The 18,356-nt window shown below is 43.9% G+C and overlaps 1 protein-coding gene across 2 annotated transcripts in view; it reads right to left on the bottom strand.

Annotated features, from left to right (window-relative positions):
• Positions 1-350: 350 nt before the first annotated feature.
• Positions 351-18,356, bottom strand: part of LOC120019532 (visinin-like protein 1) — a 28,223-nt gene continuing 10,217 nt past the window's right edge. The window contains exons 2-3 of one of the 2 annotated variants that reach the window (XM_038962828.1): positions 1,246-1,461; positions 351-609 (exon numbers count right to left, since the gene is read on the bottom strand). In XM_038962828.1, the coding sequence (XP_038818756.1) occupies positions 412-609; positions 1,246-1,461 (414 nt within the window). In that variant the 3' untranslated portion in view covers positions 351-411. The remainder of the gene's footprint in view (positions 610-1,245; positions 1,462-18,356) is intronic. The other variant, XM_038962829.1, reaches the window with a different exon arrangement.

The raw sequence follows: 18,356 nt of genomic DNA, 5'->3' as shown, positions 1-18,356 counted from the left end.
AAGTAGTAGCGTAATTCAACATAGCACATCACTGATGCTAAAGCTCCAGTGGATTGAGACGGTATCTATGGAAAATACATTGCACACTTTACATTTTGGCAGTTGATTTTAAATAATTTAAATAATATTTATATATCTCTATATATATTTGTGCGTGGTGTGAATATGTAGTGAGTGTGTGGTGATGCGTGTGTATCTTCGTGGGGTGTGTCTCGGTAAGTGTGTGTGTGTGTATATGTAAATATTTTATAGCAAATTAACATTCTCATGCACACAAGTGTTTCAAACACAAGAAGCAAATCCATTGAAAGGTAGTCCAAGCATAATTTTTTTTCAGTGGAAATAGCTGCAAACTGAATGGAACATGAATCTTCTGTGCAGTCCGTGGTGGTTCTCAATCCTCCCTCTCCTCTATTTCTGCAGGTCACACTGCAGGAGTAATACAATGGAGGGGTCACTCTTTGCTGCCTCTTTGAACTCGTCCAGTGATATCTGGTCGTCGTTGTTCTTGTCCATCTTGCTGAAGATCTTGTCCACTCGCTGCTGGGGCGTCAGGCCGTCCTCGTTCATCTTCATCATGATCACAGTCCCCACCATCTTGTAGATGGCCTTAACAGAGGAGGAGAAATGATCGTTCAGTCATTGTTTACTTAAGTAGAGACATTTATAGGTCAAACACACTCTCTGAAAAATCCAACCTGATTAGTATTCAAGGCACACAAGAGGGCATTTGGGGCTAGAGGAGGAAATGTCAAAGATTCAGAAGGTAAAGAGTAGGGCCGGGACGATACTCCTTAGTATCTTGGCAAGGAAACAAAACAGCCCGAATGTTGGAAACAAACATCATTATGTTGTTGTCATCCAGTCACATGTATTTATTTTCTAAGCCATAGAAACACAATGTTTTACATACAGCAGGTTTTTAAAGGACCAAAGAGTTTGGTCTACTTCGTGTTTTCATTTTTGCCATGGAAAACATATTGCGATATTGGTATTATCCCGGCCCTAGTAAAGAGTAAACCCTGGCCGTAAATTGGAGAACAAAAGTACATTTTTTAGATACTAATTTCCATGAATAATATCCCAACACTAATATGACATGAATGGCCTAAATGGCACCCTATTCCCTATAAAGTGCACTACTTTTGACCAGAGCCCTATGGCACTATATACAGAATAGGGTGCCATTTGGCACTAAGCATATAATTCATGATTAATCTCTATGGGCTGAACTCTGAACTTTACCTCGATGATCTCCAGCATCTCCACCCGTGTGATCTTGCCGTCTCCGTCCAGGTCGTACATGTTGAAGGCCCAGTTGAGTTTCTGTTCGAAGCTGCCTCGCGATGTGATGGACAGGGCACAGATGAACTCTCTGAAGTCGATGGTGCCGTCTCCGTTCTTATCAAAGGTCCTGAACGCATGCTGGGCAAACTTTGATGCATCTCCGTACGGGAAAAACTGAAAGAGAGAATGAAAACAGAAGAGATCCCATTTGAATTAGTTAGAAGGGGAACCCCGGCTTATAGACAGCTTAATCAATCATTCAAGACAATATCACATGTAGCTGGCTATACCTTTGATACACAGGAGGCTGGTGGGAGGAGCTATAGGAGGATGGGTTCATTGTAAAGACTGGAATAGAATAGGTGGAATGGTACCGTGTGTGTGTGTGCATGCAACTCTGATTGTGTGTCTGACGCTCAGTGTGTATGATACCAGCCCTGCAGCATATTGTTGAGATTCAGCAGAGGACTGCAATGCGGACCTAAGCTTTGTAGTCAGTCTGAGAGAGAAAGAGGAGGAGGAGAGCTGAGGAGAGGAGAAAAGTGGAGAGGAGACGGGGAGAGGGAGAGAGAGGTGAGAGGCAAGGCGAATAGAAAAAGGAGAAGAGGAGTGAGAGGAGAGGAGGGAGCAGGGAGAATCCTCCATTCATCAGAGGGAACATTGTGGTGTTTTAACATGATTAAGCTCTCAAAAGGGCTCGGGGCTCCCGAGTGGCGCAGCGGTCTAAGGCACTGCATCTCAGTGCTTCAGGCATCACTAAAGACCCTGGTTTGATACCAGGCTGTATCACAACCGGCCGTGATTGGGCGGCGCACAATTGGCCCAGCGTCGTCCGGGTTTGGGTTTGGCCGGGGTAGGCCGTCATTGTAAATAAGAATTTGTTCTTAACTGACTTGCCTATTTAAATAAAGGTAAAAAAATGTAATAAATAAAAGGCTGCCATTTCCAGCCATTTACTTTAAACAGAGCCTGCCTACTTTAGAGCAGTGGTCTGACTTTTCTTAAGGATATATTTTTTGTTTTGATTATACTTTTTTCTCCAGAAATAATAACTGTTGGGAGTATATATGATATTGTAAGCTTTTAATCTGTTAAATTCACTGATAAAACGGACTCTTAAATTGACAGCTAAGATATTTTATGTAAAAAAATGCTGCGACTCCGCGAACGGTGGTTTGGTGGTCCCCGGAACAAAAAAGGTTGGTCTGAAATGACTCCACACTAGGTCTGGTCAAAAGTAGTGCACTTCAAAGGGAATAGGGTGCCAATTGGGATGCACACCTTGAGTGTTCCTCCCTCTAAGCTCACAGTCAGTGGTGTAGTGGAGGGTAAACAGTTTACCCACCTTTTGCAGAAAAATTAATTAAAAGTATTGGGAGTGTTACTTTTTTCACCGCCACCGGTGAGTTTACCCACATATGTCTTTACCACTACATCACTGCTCTGCCGACTCAGCGGCCTTGTGGTTAGAGCGTCCGCCCTGAAATTAGAAGGCTGTGAATTCAATCCCTGGCGAGTCATACCAAAAATGGGACCTGATGCATCTCCGTTTGGCACTCCAAGCTATTGCATTAAGGAGATAGATTGGGGGTAAAGCCCTGTGATAGGCTAGCGTCCTGTCCAGGGTGTGTACATCAAGCTGCCTCACGCTACAGAAACAGGAGATAGGCTCCTGCCCTATGAGCCACTAAGGCTTGGTCTGGTGATAAACAAAAGACTGTTTAGTGCCATTCCGAAAGACTCAATAATATAATTTATAATTCTGCCTAAATCTTAGCATATAGTTCCAGAATTTTTATTATCACGTCACATTTCAAGGACATCATCGTCAACAAATCATTCATTTGTTCATCTGTTTTAGGGAGGATGATGTCCCTAAATGTAAAAGTTCTTTACTACACTGGGATCGGTCCCCCCCCCCCCCCCCCCCCGTGGGACGGTTGAGCTAACGTAGGCTAATGTGATTAGCATGAGGTTGTAAGTGACAAAAACAAATCCCAGGACAAAGACATATCTGATATGGGCAGAAAGCTTAAATTATTTTTAATCTAACTGCACTGTCAAATTTACAGTAGCTATTACAGTGAAAGAATACCATGTTGTTTGAGGAGAGTGCACAATTATGAACTTGAAAATATATTAATAAACTAATTAGGCACATTTGGGCAGTTTTCAACATATATGCAATGGTTCCTTGGATCAGTCTAAAACTTTTGCACATACACTGCTGCCATCTAGTGGCCAAAATCTAAATTGCGTCTGGGCTGGAATAATACATTATGTGCTTTCTCTTGCATTTCAAAGATGATGGCACAAAAATAAAAAATAAATTATTTGTATTATCTTTTACCAGATCTAATGTGTTATATTCTCCTACATTCATTTCACATTTCCACAAACTTCAAAGTGTTTCCTTTCAAATGGTATCAAGAATATGCATATCCTTGCTTCAGGTCCTGATCTACAGGCAGTTAGATTTGGGTATGTCCTTTTAGGCGACAATTTAAAAAAAGGGTTGGATCCTTAAGAGATTATTAACTTCTACCCTTCTTGTTGAGTGCTGAATAAAAACAGATTAGGGTTGCAAACATTCCAGAAACATTCCCCAAATTCCCTGTTTTTTCAGAAATCCTGATTGGAAGATTCTGTATTTCCTGCTTATTCCCTCTTAATTCCAAGAATCTCCAAACCTGGATTTTTTTTTTGCAACCCTAACACAGAACCATATCCCTATTCCTGGACTTACTTTAGGCTGTGGTTCAAACAGTGCATCCATAAGCAATACACAGATGGACAGGGTAGAGGCTAATGGGCTACAAAGAAACACTATGTAGAATATGATGAGTTTCTGTAATCTAGATGGGAGGTTGTGTTTTGGTTGGGTTCTCCAGGGGACCAGGCTAATTCATTAGAGCAGACCTTCTACTTGCCCTATCTGATAGCAGGAGCAGAGGTGTTGGGGAGCCCTGCTCAACTCTCAAAACACATACAACACAATGGGATGTGCCACTGCCAGACTAATCACTTCAGATCTAATTGTTGTGAAAATGTTGCTTTGGTGTGTGGCACTGCCAGGATGTAATGCACACTGTGATGCAGCATGCGCAAATTCAAAGTGACTCCCTCACAGGGCTGGCCCTGGTGCTCCATATAGCCTGGAACTGTCTGGATGTTCCTGTTCAGCACATGTCCCTAATCAGTACCTGTCCATGTTCAGTACCTGTTTCTGTCCATGTTCCAGTACCTGTCCCTGTTCAGTACCTGTCCCTGTCCCTGTTCAGTACCTGTTCCTGTTCATTACCTGTCCCTGTTCAGTACCTGTCCATGTTCAGTACCTGTTTCTGTCCATGTTCCAGTACCTGTCCCTGTTCAGTACCTGTCCCTGTTCAGTATCTGTTCCTGTTCAGCACCTGTCCAGTACCTTACCCTGTCCAGTACCTGTCCCTGTTCAGTACCTGTCCCTGTTCAGCACCTGTCCAGTACCTTACCCTGTCCAGTACCTGTCCCTGTTCAGTACCTGTCCCTGTTCAGTCAGGAGGGTCAGGACAGTAGAGAGGGAAAGAAAGACCTGCAGAAGTGGAGAGAGAGGGGCGGGGAGAGAGAGATAGAGAGAGCCAGAGATAGCAACACATAAATAGAGATGGAGAGGGTAAGATAGAGAGTAGAGGGAGAGAGAAAGAGAGGGAGAAGAGAGACTGTGCATCTCCTGCTGATTATTCCTCCCTGAGAATATATCCAGTTATGAAACACTTGGTTATGAAAACATTTTTTTTAATCGCTCTGGAAAAATGACTGCTAAGTGACTAAAACCTAAATGTAAAATGTAAAAGCTCTAGAGAGAAGTGGACCAGGACAATTGGACTGACTGACTGTGAAACATCTACTTTTAAGCCCTCATTTATCTGATCCTTTCCCTTCCTGTCCTTATCTGATATGGAGGCTATGCATTGGTTAAAAAACAAGACAGAAAAAAGAGCAATACATGGAGAATTAGTAGTGGCAGGTAGTGGTCATAGTAGCCTGGTAGTGGCAGGTACTGGTCATAGTAGCCTGGTAGTGGCAGTTACTGGTCATAGTAGCCTGGTAGTAGCAAGTACTGGTCATAGTAGCCTGGTAGTGGCAGGTACTGGTCATAGTAGCCTGGTAGTGGCAGTTACTGGTCATAGTAGCCTGGTAGTAGCAAGTACTGGTCATAGTAGCCTGGTAGTGGCAGGTACTGGTCATAGTAGCCTGGTAGTGGAAAGTACTGGTCATAGTAGCCTGGTAGTGGCAGGTACTGGTCATAGTAGCCTGGTAGTGGCAAGTACTGGTCATAGTAGCCTGGTAGTGGCAGGTACTGGTCATAGTAGCCTGGTAGTGGCAGTTACTGGTCATAGTAGCCTGGTAGTGGCAAGTACTGGTCATAGTAGCCTGGTAGTGGCAAGTACTGGTCATAGTAGCCTGGTAGTGGCAGGTACTGGTCATAGTAGCCTGGTAGTGGCAAGTACTGGTCATAGTAGCCTGGTAGTGGCAGGTACTGGTCATAGTAGCCTGGAATTGAAACTGATATGCTCAGTTTCATAATTGTTAACAGAGCACATAGCACTGTGAATATTATAACAGCCCATTTTCGCTTAACAACGTGATGATGACCCAACACACACAATGTCTCTATGAATTACCAGTTAATATCCCCTGATAACGGACAGCTCATTAGAAAATAGCCATAACTTATATTTTATCACCACCATATTTTACAGTAGGTGTGGGTTTCTTTTCTGCTTCTGCTTACCCCTCTAGCACTGAGATGCAGTGTCTTAGACCGCTGAACCAGGGTCTGTAGTGACGCCTCTAGCACTGAGATGCAGTGCCTTAGACTGCTGAACCAGGGTCTGTAGTGACCCCTCTAGCACTGAGATGCAGTCCCTTAGACTGCTGAACCAGGGACTGTAGTGACCCCTCTAGCACTGAGATGCAGTGCCTTAGACCGCTGGTCCTGTGGCTCTTGTTAAGGTCAACGGCATCATTAACTTTACCCAGTACCAAGATAATTTGGCTGAAAACTTGGTTGCCTCTGCCAGAAGGCTGAAAACTTGGTTGCCTCTGCCAGAAGGCTAAAAACGCAAGTGGATCTTCCAGCAAGACAATAACCCCAAGCACTAATCAAAATCCACAAAGAAATGGTTATTTGGCCACATAATCAACATTTTGCAATGGCCATCCCAGTCTCTGGACTTGAAACCCATTGAAAACCTGTGGTTTGAATTGAAGAGGGCAGTCCATAAGTGCAGACGAAGGATATCAAGGATCTGGAAAGATTCTGTATGGAGGAACGGTCTAAGATCCCTCCCAATGTGTTCTCCAATCTCATAAAACATTTGAGAAAAGGCTCAGTGTCGTTATCCTTGCAAGGTGAGGTATTGAAAGGCATTGAAAACAGAGGTGTAAATTTTGACCTCTACCTTTTTGATAAAACAAATGTATTACTTGTTAGACTAAATATCTTTCTCTGAGCAATTGTATTAGTATAAAATAATATAATCTCCCCAAAAACTTGAACAACATAGCTCAGTATTTGAATTATTTCTTTTATATAGTCATTTTTGCTCATCTTTATCAATGGTGCCAATAATTTCAATATATATATATATACATTAGATGTCGACCGATTAATCGGAATGGCCGATTAATTAGGTCCGATTTCAAGTTTTCATAATAATTGGTAATCAGCATTTTTGGACGCCGATTATGGCTGATTACATTGCACTCCACGAGGAGACTGCGTGGCAGGCTGACTATCTGTTACGCGAGTGCAGCAAGGAGCCAAGGTAAGTTGCTAGCTAGCATTAAACTTATCTTATAAAAAACAATCAATCTTAACATAATCACTAGTTAACTACACATGGTTGATGATATTACTAGTTTATCTAGCTTTTCCTGCGTTGCAAATAATCAATGCGGTGGCTGTTAATTTATCATCGAATCACAGCCTACTTCGCCAAACGGGTGATAATTTAACAAGCGCATTCGCTAAAAAAGCACTGTCGTTGCACTAATGTGTACCTAACCATTTATCAATGCCTTTCTTAAATCAATACACAAATATATATTTTTTAACCTGCATATTTAGTTAATATTGCCTGCTAACATGAATTTCTTTTAACTAGGGAAATTGTGTCACTTCTCTTGCGTTCCGTGCAAGCAGAGTCAGGGTATATGCAGAAGTTTGGGCTGCCTGGCTCATTGCGAACTGTGTGAAGACCATTTCTTCCTAACAAAGACCGTAATTAATTTGCCAGAATTTTACATAATTATGACATAACATTGAAGGTTGTGCAATGTAACAGCAATATTTAGACTTAGGGATGCCACCCGTTAGATAAAATACGGAACGGTTCCGTATTTCACTGAAAGAATAAACGTTTTGTTTTCGAAATGATAGTTTCCGGATTTGACCATATTAATGACCTAAGGCTCGTATTTCTGTGTGTTATTATATTATAATTAAGTCTATGATTTGATATTTGATAAAGCAATCTGACTGAGCGGTGGTAGGCAGCAGCAGGCTCGTTCGTAAGCATTCATTCAAACAGCACTTTCCTGCATTTGCCAGCAGCTCTTCGCTGTGCTTCAAGCATTGCGCTGTTTATGACTTCAAGCCTATCAACTCCCGAGATTAGGCTGGCAATACTATAGTGCCTATAAGAACATCCAATAGTCAAAAGGTATATGAAATACAAATGATATAGAGAGAAATAGTCCTATAATTCCTATAATAACTACAACCTAAAACTTCTTACCTGGGAATATTGAAGACTCATGTTAAAAGGAACCACCAGCTTTCATTTGTTCTCATGTTCTGAGCAAGGAACTTAAACGTTAGCTTATTTACATGGCAAATATTTCACTTTTACTTTCTTCTCCAACACTTTGTTTTTGCATTATTTAAATCAAATTGAACATGTTTCATTATTTATTTGAGACTAAATTGATTTTATTGATGTATTATATTAAGTTAAAATAAAAGTGTTAATTCAGTATTGTTGTAATTGTCATTATTACAAATATGTATATAAAAATCGGCCGATTAAACGGTATCGGCTTTTTTTGGTCCTCCAATAATCGGTATCGGTATCAGCGTTGAAAAATCATAATCGGTCGACCTCTAATATATATATATATATATACATATATATATACAGTGGGGAGAATAAGTATTTGATACACTGCCGATTTTGCAGGTTTTCCTACTTACAAAGCATGTAGAGGTCTGTAATTTTTATCATAGGTACACTTCAACTGTGAGAGACGGAATCAAAAAAAATCCAGAAAATCACATTGTATGATTTTTAACTAATTAACTTGCATTTTATTGCATGACATAAGTATTTGATACATCAGAAAAGCAGAACTTAATATTTGGTACAGAAACCTTTGTTTGCAATTACAGAGATCATACATTTCCTGTAGTTCTTGACCAGGTTTGCACACACTGCAGCAGGGATTTTGGCACACTCCTCCATACAGACCTTCTCCAGATCCTTCAGGTTTCGGGGCTGTCGCTGGGCAATACGGACTTTCAGCTCCCTCCAAAGATTTTCTATTGGGTTCAGGTCTGGAGACTGGCTAGGCCACTCCAGGACCTTGAGATGCTTCTTACGGAGCCACTCCTTAGTTGCCCTGGCTGTGTGTTTCAGGTCGTTGTCATGCTGGAAGACCCAGCCACGACCCATCTTCAATGCTCTTACTGAGGGAAGGAGATTGTTGGCCAAGATCTCGCGATACATGGCCCCATCCATCCTCCCCTCAATACGGTGCAGTCGTCCTGTCCGCCTTTGCAGAAAAGCATCCCCAAAGAATGATGTTTCCACCTCCATGCTTCACGGTTGGGATGGTGTTCTTGGGGTTGTACTCATCCTTCTTCTTCCTCCAAACACGGGGAGTGGAGTTTAGACCAAAAAGCTCTATTTTCGTCTCATCAGACCACATGACCTTCTCCCATTCCTCCTCTGGATCATCCAGATGGTCATTGGCAAACTTCAGATGGGCCTGGACATGCGCTGGCTTGAGCAGGGGTACCTTGCGTGCGCTGCAGGATTTTAATCCATGACGGCGTAATGTGTTACTAATGGTTTTCTTTGAGACTGTGGTCCCAGCTCTCTTCAGGTCATTGACCAGGTCCTGCCGTGTAGTTCTGGGCTGATCCCTCACCTTCCTCATAATCATTGATGCCCCACGAGGTGAGATCTTGCATGGAGCCCCAGACCGAGGGTGATTGACCGTCATCTTGAACTTCTTCCATTTTCTAATAATTGCGCCAACAGTTGTTGCCTTCTCACCAAGCTGCTTGCCTATTGTCCTGTAGCCCATCCCAGCCTTGTGCAGGTCTACAATTTTATCCCTGATGTCCTTACACAGCTCTCTGGTCTTGGCCATTGTGGAGAGGTTGGAGTCTGTTTGATTGAGTGTGTGGACAGGTGTCTTTTATACAGGTAACGAGTTCAAACAGGTGCAGTTAATACAGGTAATGAGTGGAGAACAGGAGGGCTTCTTAAAGAAAAACTAACAGGTCTGTGAGAGCCGGAATTCTTACTGGTTGGTAGGTGATCAAATACTTATGTCATGCAATAAAATGCAAATTAATTACTTAAAAATCATACACTGTGATTTTCTGGATTTTTGTTTTAGATTCCGTCTCTCACAGTTGAAGTGTACCTATGATAAAAATTACAGACCTCTACATGCTTTGTAAGTAGGAAAACCTGCAAAATCGGCAGTGTATCAAATACTTGTTCTCCCCACTGTATATAGACCCAGGCTCAGGCAGCCACAGCTGGCCTAGTAAACGCGGATGTCAGTGGGGTAGAGAGGAATAGAGCACAGGTGAACAACGCCACAAGCACAGCCAAGGGATGGAGAGAGATTGGAAAAGGAAAGAGGGTGAGAGAGAGAGAGATTATCTATTTCACTTGCTTTGGCAATGTAAACATATGTTCCCCATGCCAATAAATTGAATTGAATTGAGAAAGCGATAGACAGATAGAGAGAGGAATGAAGAAAGAGAGAATTGCAGAGAGAGAGAGAGATGCAGAGACCTCGCTCGCTGTGGCCACATTAACTTTGCAGTCACACTCATAATGGAGGCCATTTCACACAATCATAACAGCAGTGGCCATGATCAGGCTCTGGATGGAACAAGGCTTATACAAGCAGAATGACAACAACCCTGTCTGTGGTAAATCACTCTACTCTCTGAGATGTTCTTTCTCTTAACAACGATAACAGGAGAACATGTCAGAATAAAAGCTTTCACTGTAGCCTACATCATCTGAAACAGTTAGGATATCTTTCAAACAGCTATATTGCTATTTTAGTGACATGCTAACTGGAAGTGGATGAAAGGTAGAGACTGGGTGGATACCATCATAAGACCATGACCATTACTACGCAACAACATAAACATCCATGGAGACTTCCCATAGGGAATAGGGTGCTATAACACAACAACATAAACATCCATGGAGACTTCCCATAGGGAATAGGGTGCTATAACACAACAACATAAACATCCATGGAGACTTCCCATAGGGAACAGGGTGCTATTTGCGACGGAACCCTGGGCTGGATGGCCTGCCATCTCTCTAGTCTCTGCTCTAAACATGGCATGCTGAGTGACAACGCACACAGGACAACCAATAATGCCTGGGCTGGACGGGTGCCATGGCGACTCTCTCTGTCTCTGTGACATAACATTTTCCACTGGCAGTATGTCACATGGAGACATAGAGAGGCAGAGCTTGTTTGTGCTAGAGGCTAGCCTTGGATGGGTCAGTGATATACAGCTAAATTCATGGAGTTGTAACCTGCATCTTTCATCAAAGAAACAGTTTTCCACATCACTTATTAATCACTTATTGATCAGTAACTGTCACACAAAATCCTGACATTGAGTCTACAGGGAAGTGTACACAAGTCGAGATTGTCATAAAACAAATTCTTCACTGAAAGTACAGAGTCATCAATAGATGCCTTGTCCCTTCCAAATAAGCCTACTGTCACGTTCCTGACCTGTTTTCTGTTGTTTTGTATGTGTTTAGTTGGTCAGGGCGTGATTTGGGGTGGGTATTCTATGTTGTGTGTCTAGTTCGTCTGTTTCTGTGTTCAGCCTAATATGGTTCTCAATCAGAGACAGCTGTCAATCGTTGTCCCTGATTGAGAATCATATAAAGGTGGCTTGTTTTGTGTTGGGGATTGTGGGTGGTTGTTTCCTGTCTCTGTGTTTGTGTTCTGCACCAGATAGGACTGTCTCGGCTTTCACGTTTGTTATTTTGTTATTTGTTAATGTTCATTGTTTATTGTTTAATTAAACATGTTGAACACTAACTGCGCTGCATTTTGGTCCTCTCCTTCATCCCAGGAAGAAAGCCGTTACACCTACTGGCATACTACTACAATAGAATGAATCACCTGCAGGTATTCACAAACTGGGGTACGCGCAATGCCGTCGGGGGTACGCCAAATAAAAATGTGATTCACATTTTTCTTTAAAGATATTATTTTTTCTTCACATTTTCGAACAGTCCATTCATATTTTCCAACGGGGCTATACATTTGGGTGAGTTTTTTTTCTCGCCTGAGTAGCCTCGTTTCACAGCCAAAAATAAAATTAAACCATCTAGTGTTCAGCGAAATAACAACACAATGTCAAATACAGGTAGCTTAGTCAAATAATTAACATCCAATCCCATTAACCGTTACTCTCGCACGGGAATTCCACTAATGGTCCGTATGTAGCCAAACGTAGCTGCTTCTCATGTTGGTATCTGGACTGATGGCGCAAAAGCCATGACAGGGAGACATAGAGCAGTTGCTCCCGACGCCACTTGGGTACACTGCAGCATCCACTGAGAGGCTCTTGCTGCCAAGGAAATGCCTGACAGCTTGAAAGACGTTTTGACACTACAGTGAAAATGGTTAACTTTGTTAAAGCAAGGCCCCTGAACTCTCATGTATTTTCTGCACTATGCAATGATATTGGCAACGACCATTTAAAGCTTTTACAACATACAGAAGTGCACTGGTTATCAAGGTGCAAAGTATTGACAAGTTTTTTTAAAATGAGAGACGAGCTTAAAAGTTTTCTTTATTTCATTTTCACTTGTCTGACCACTTGCATGATGACGAGTTTCTCACAGGACTGGCCTATCTGGGTGATGTTTTTTCTCGCCTGAATGATATGAATCTAGGATTACAGGGACTCTCCGCAACTATATTCAAGGTGTGGGACAAAATTGAGGCTATGATTAAGAAGTTGGAGCTCTTCTCTGTCTGCATTAACAAGGAAAATACACAGGTCTTTCCATCATTGTATGATTTTTTGTGTACAAATGAACTCAAGCTTATGGACAATGTCAAATGTGATATAGCGAAGCACCTGAGTGAGTTGGGTGTGCAATTACGCAGGTACTTTACCAAAACGGGTGACAGAAACAACTGAATTCGTTATCCCTTTCATGCCCTGCCTGCAGTCCACTTACCGATATCTGAACAAGAGAGCATCATCAAAATTGCAACAAGCGGTTCTGTGAAAATTTAATTTAATCAGAAGCCACTGACAGATTTCTGGATTGGGCTGCGCTCAGAGTATCCTGCCTTGGCAAATTGCGCTGTTAGGACACTGATGCCCTTTGCAACCACGTACCTATGTGAGAGTGGATTCTCGCCCCTCAATAGCATGAAAATTAACTACAGGCACAGACTGTGTGTGGAAAATGATTTAAGACTGAGACTCTCTCCAATACAACATTGCAGAGCTATGTGCATCCTTTCAAGCACACCCTTCTTATTAACCTGTGGTTATTATTAGTTATTCACTATTTTCGATGAACAATTTTATATGTTTTATGTTTTATGCTTTATTTATGGTTCAATAAAGAGCAAAACTATTCATTATTATTATATTATTACTTGTGCCCTGGTCCTAAAAGTGCTCTTTGTCACTTCCCACGAGCCGGGTTGTGACAAAAACTCACTCTCATTCTTCTGTTTAATAAATGTATCGTATAGTGTGTGTGTGTGTCAGGCTTACAATGATGGCAAAAAACTACATTTGAGAGTGCGTTGACCCTGGTGCTCGAGGGGGTACGCAGCTGGAGGTTGAATGTTTGAAGGGGTACGGGACTATACACATTTTGGGAACCACTGATCTAATACATTACAAGTCGTTGCTATAAACCCGTTGGCAGACTACGACAGCATTACAAGGCATTGACATAAGCTCAAGTTGAACTCTTACCACTGTTACATTTTGAGAACCGTGACACTAAACAAGACACTGTGAGAGGAGGACTTTGTTTTTAATAAAGACATGAATCATGCATGAATAAGGATTTGTGTTTTATGCAAGTTCTCCAACTACAACAGATACAGTTGGCCTATTTTCAGACCCTGACAGCACACAAGAAGCAAACCTTGAGTAGAAAAGCAGACAGAGATGGCAGGGAGAGGGAGCTGTTAGCCGGTTACTGCATATAGCTGTTGGCAGGGAGCTGTTAGCATGTTACTGCATATAGCTGTTGGCAGGGAGAGGGAGCTGTTAACATGTTACTGCATATAGCTGTTGGCAGGGAGAGGGAGCTGTTAGCATGTTACTGCATATAGCTGTTGGCAGGGAGAGGGAGCTGTTAGCATGTTACTGCATATGGCTGTTGGCAGGGAGATGGAGCTGTTAGCATGTTACTGCATATAGCTGTTGGCAGGGAGAGGGAGCTGTTAGCATGTTACTGCATATAGCTGTTGGCAGGGAGAGGAAGCTGTTAGCATGTTACTGCATATAGCTGTTGGCAGGGAGAGGGAGCTGTTAGCCTGTTACTGCATATGGCTGTTGGCAGGGAGAGGAAGCTGTTAGCATGTTACTACATATAGCTGTTAGCAGGGAGAGGAAGCTGTTAGCATGTTACTGCATATGGCTGTTGGCAGGGAGAGGGAGCTGTTAGCATGTTACTGCATATAGCTATTGGCAGGGAGAGGGAGCTGTTAGCATGTTACTGCATATAGCTATTGGCAGGGAGAGGGAGATGTTAGCATGTTACTGCATATAGCTGTTGGCAGGGAGAGGGAGCTGTTAGCATGTTACTGCATATGGCTGTTGGCAGGGAGAGGGAGCTGTTAGCATGTTACTGCATATGGCTGTTGGCAGGGAGAGGGAGCTGTTAGCATGTTACTGCATATGGCTGTTGGCAGGGAGAGGGAGCTGTTAGCATGTTACTGCATATGGCTGTTGGCAGGGAGAGGGAGCTGTTAGCATGTTACTGCATATAGCTGTTGGCAGGGAGAGGGAGCTGTTAGCATGTTACTGCATATGGCTGTTGGCAGGGAGCGGGAGCTGTTAGCATGTTACTGCATATGGCTGTTGGCAGGGAGAGGGAGCTGTTAGCATGTTACTGCATATAGCTGTTGGCAGGGAGAGGGAGCTGTTAGCTTGTTACTGCATATGGCTGTTGGCAGGGAGCGGGAGCTGTTAGCATGTTACTGCATATGGCTGTTGGCAGGGAGAGGGAGCTGTTAGCATGTTACTGCATATGGCTGTTGGCAGGGAGCGGGAGCTGTTAGCTTGTTACTGCATATGGCTGTTGGCAGGGAGCGGGAGCTGTTAGCATGTTACTGCATATGGCTGTTGGCAGGGAGAGGGAGCTGTTAGCATGTTACTGCATATAGCTATTGGCAGGGAGAGGGAGATGTTAGCATGTTACTGCATATAGCTGTTGGCAGGGAGAGGGAGCTGTTAGCATGTTACTGCATATGGCTGTTGGCAGGGAGAGGGAGCTGTTAGCATGTTACTGCATATAGCTGTTGGCAGGGAGAGGGAGCTGTTAGCATGTTACTGCATATGGCTGTTGGCAGGGAGAGGGAGCTGTTAGCATGTTACTGCATATAGCTATTGGCAGGGAGAGGGAGATGTTAGCATGTTACTGCATATAGCTGTTGGCAGGGAGAGGGAGCTGTTAGCATGTTACTGCATATGGCTGTTGGCAGGGAGAGGGAGCTGTTAGCATGTTACTGCATATAGCTGTTGGCAGGGAGAGGGAGCTGTTAGCATGTTACTGCATATGGCTGTTGGCAGGGAGCGGGAGCTGTTAGCATGTTACTGCATATGGCTGTTGGCAGGGAGAGGGAGCTGTTAGCATGTTACTGCATATAGCTGTTGGCAGGGAGAGGGAGCTGTTAGCTTGTTACTGCATATGGCTGTTGGCAGGGAGCGGGAGCTGTTAGCATGTTACTGCATATGGCTGTTGGCAGGGAGCGGGAGCTGTTAGCATGTTACTGCATATGGCTGTTGGCAGGGAGCGGGAGCTGTTAGCTTGTTACTGCATATGGCTGTTGGCAGGGAGCGGGAGCTGTTAGCATGTTACTGCATATGGCTGTTGGCAGGGAGAGGGAGCTGTTAGCATGTTACTGCATATAGCTATTGGCAGGGAGAGGGAGCTGTTAGCATGTTACTGCATATAGCTGTTGGCAGGGAGAGGGAGCTGTTAGCATGTTACTGCATATGGCTGTTGGCAGGGAGAGGGAACTGTTAGCATGTTACTGCATATGGCTGTTGGCAGGGAGAGGGAGCTGTTAGCATGTTACTGCATATGGCTGTTGGCAGGGAGCGGGAACTGTTAGCATGTTACTGCATATGGCTGTTGGCAGGGAGCGGGAGCTGTTAGCTTGTTACTGCATATGGCTGTTGGCAGGGAGCGGGAGCTGTTAGCTTGTTACTGCATATGGCTGTTGGCAGGGAGCGGGAGCTGTTAGCATATTACTGCATATGGCTGTTGGCAGGGAGAGGGAGCTGTTAGCATGTTACTGCATATGGCTGTTGGCAGGGAGCGTGAGCTGTTAGCTTGTTACTGCATATAGCTGTTGGCAGGGAGCTGTTAGCCTGTTACTGCATATGGCTGTTGGCAGGGAGAGGGAGCTGTTAGCATGTTACTGTATATAGCTGTTGGCAGGGAGAGGGAGCTGTTAGCATGTTACTGCACATGGCTGTTGGCAGGGAGAGGGAGCTGTTAGCATGTTACTGCATATGGCTGTTGGCAGGGAGAGGGAGCTGTTAGCATGTTACTGCATATAGCTGTTGGCAGGGAGAGGGAGCTGTTAGCATGTTACTGCATATGGCTGTTGGCAGGGAGAGGGAGCTGTTAGCATGTTACTGCATATGGCTGTTGGCAGGGAGAGGGAGCTGTTAGCATGTTACTGCATATAGCTGTTGGCAGGGAGAGGGAGCTGTTAGCCTGTTACTGCATATGGCTGTTGGCAGGGAGAGGAAGCTGTTAGCATGTTACTACATATAGCTGTTAGCAGGGAGAGGAAGCTGTTAGCATGTTACTGCATATGGCTGTTGGCAGGGAGAGGGAGCTGTTAGCATGTTACTGCATATAGCTATTGGCAGGGAGAGGGAGCTGTTAGCATGTTACTGCATATGGCTGTTGGCAGGGAGTGGGAGCTGTTAGCATGTTACTGCATATGGCTGTTGGCAGGGAGAGGGAACTGTTAGCATGTTACTGCATATGGCTGTTGGCAGGGAGAGGGAGCTGTTAGCATGTTACTGCATATGGCTGTTGGCAGGGAGCGGGAACTGTTAGCATGTTACTGCATATGGCTGTTGGCAGGGAGCGGGAGCTGTTAGCTTGTTACTGCATATGGCTGTTGGCAGGGAGCGGGAGCTGTTAGCTTGTTACTGCATATAGCTGTTGGCAGGGAGCTGTTAGCCTGTTACTGCATATGGCTGTTGGCAGGGAGAGGGAGCTGTTAGCATGTTACTGTATATAGCTGTTGGCAGGGAGAGGGAGCTGTTAGCATGTTACTGCACATTGCTGTTGGCAGGGAGAGGGAGCTGTTAGCATGTTACTGTATATAGCTGTTGGCAGGGAGAGGGAGCTGTTAGCATGTTACTGCACATGGCTGTTGGCAGGGAGAGGGAGCTGTTAGCATGTTAATGCATATAGCTGTTAACCTTGGTTGTGTCCTTATGGGCCCTGATCAAAAGTAGTGCACTATACAAGGACTAGAGTGCCATTTGAGACTCAACGCCTTGTCCTGCCAGCGCATCTCTCACACAAAGACGCTGGCTTGTTCACAGAGCAGAAAGAGAGAGAGAGGGCTGCTGAGTACATGCATAATCCAGCATCAATCATTTGGATGTTTCAAGTTTTGTGCGACCGACTGACCGACCTACCGATGGGGGCTCTAAGATGCTTTCTGAGCTCTTACATAAAAGTCAGTGACATGCAAGGCAGGGAGAGGAGAGAGAGAGAGAGAAAGCGGAGAGAGAGAGAGAGGAGAGCTAAACTCGGGCAGCATAGCCAGCCAGCACCCTTCGGGACCCCAGTCTCAGTTATAAAACGCACGCACACAACCACACACACACAACCACACAACCACACACACACAACCACACACACAATCACACACACACACACACACACAAGGAGAGAGAGAGAGAGCGATGAGGCTACAGGGAAAGTTCACAGCAGTGCACCCACTACCCAGTATCCACCATAATGGAAACATGAGAAAATACCAAGCTAATTAAGACAGATTATAGAAAAAACTGTACACTACAGATATCCTCTAAAACAGCAGGGAGGATGGAAAGATAAGGTTGGAATTCTAACCACATTATGGTGTCAACAAACTGACTATCCCAAATGGCACGCTACTCCCCATATAGTTCACTCATTTTGACCAGGGAGCTGATCAATGGTAGTGCACTACAGTATTTAGTGAAGAGGGTTCAATTTGGATGCACTCTAAATGCAAGTATTATGCAAGTAACTTTTGTCCAAAGTCTCTTAGGATCATTCAGTTCTTGAAAAATGAGACGCTGATTGTGAAAGCCTTCACAGGGGAAGTCACTAAATGAAATAACACGGCGATGTCAGATTATTTTATCAGTATTATTGCTTCTCTCTGTATTAACCAGCTAGTAAGTGAAGGTGTTTGTTTGTTTCAGCATTATGAAACAAAAGTGTTCAGCATAGCCCATGGGAGTAGGGTGAAGTTGCCCCTAGACGCTGATCTTGGATCAGTTTGGCATTTTCCCC

The sequence above is a fragment of the Salvelinus namaycush genome, chromosome 24 (genome assembly GCF_016432855.1).
Source record: "Salvelinus namaycush isolate Seneca chromosome 24, SaNama_1.0, whole genome shotgun sequence".
Classification (NCBI taxonomy): domain Eukaryota; kingdom Metazoa; phylum Chordata; class Actinopteri; order Salmoniformes; family Salmonidae; genus Salvelinus; species Salvelinus namaycush.
The sequence above is the reverse complement of the archived record's forward strand: the minus strand, read 5'-3'. Positions and strand labels throughout refer to the sequence as shown.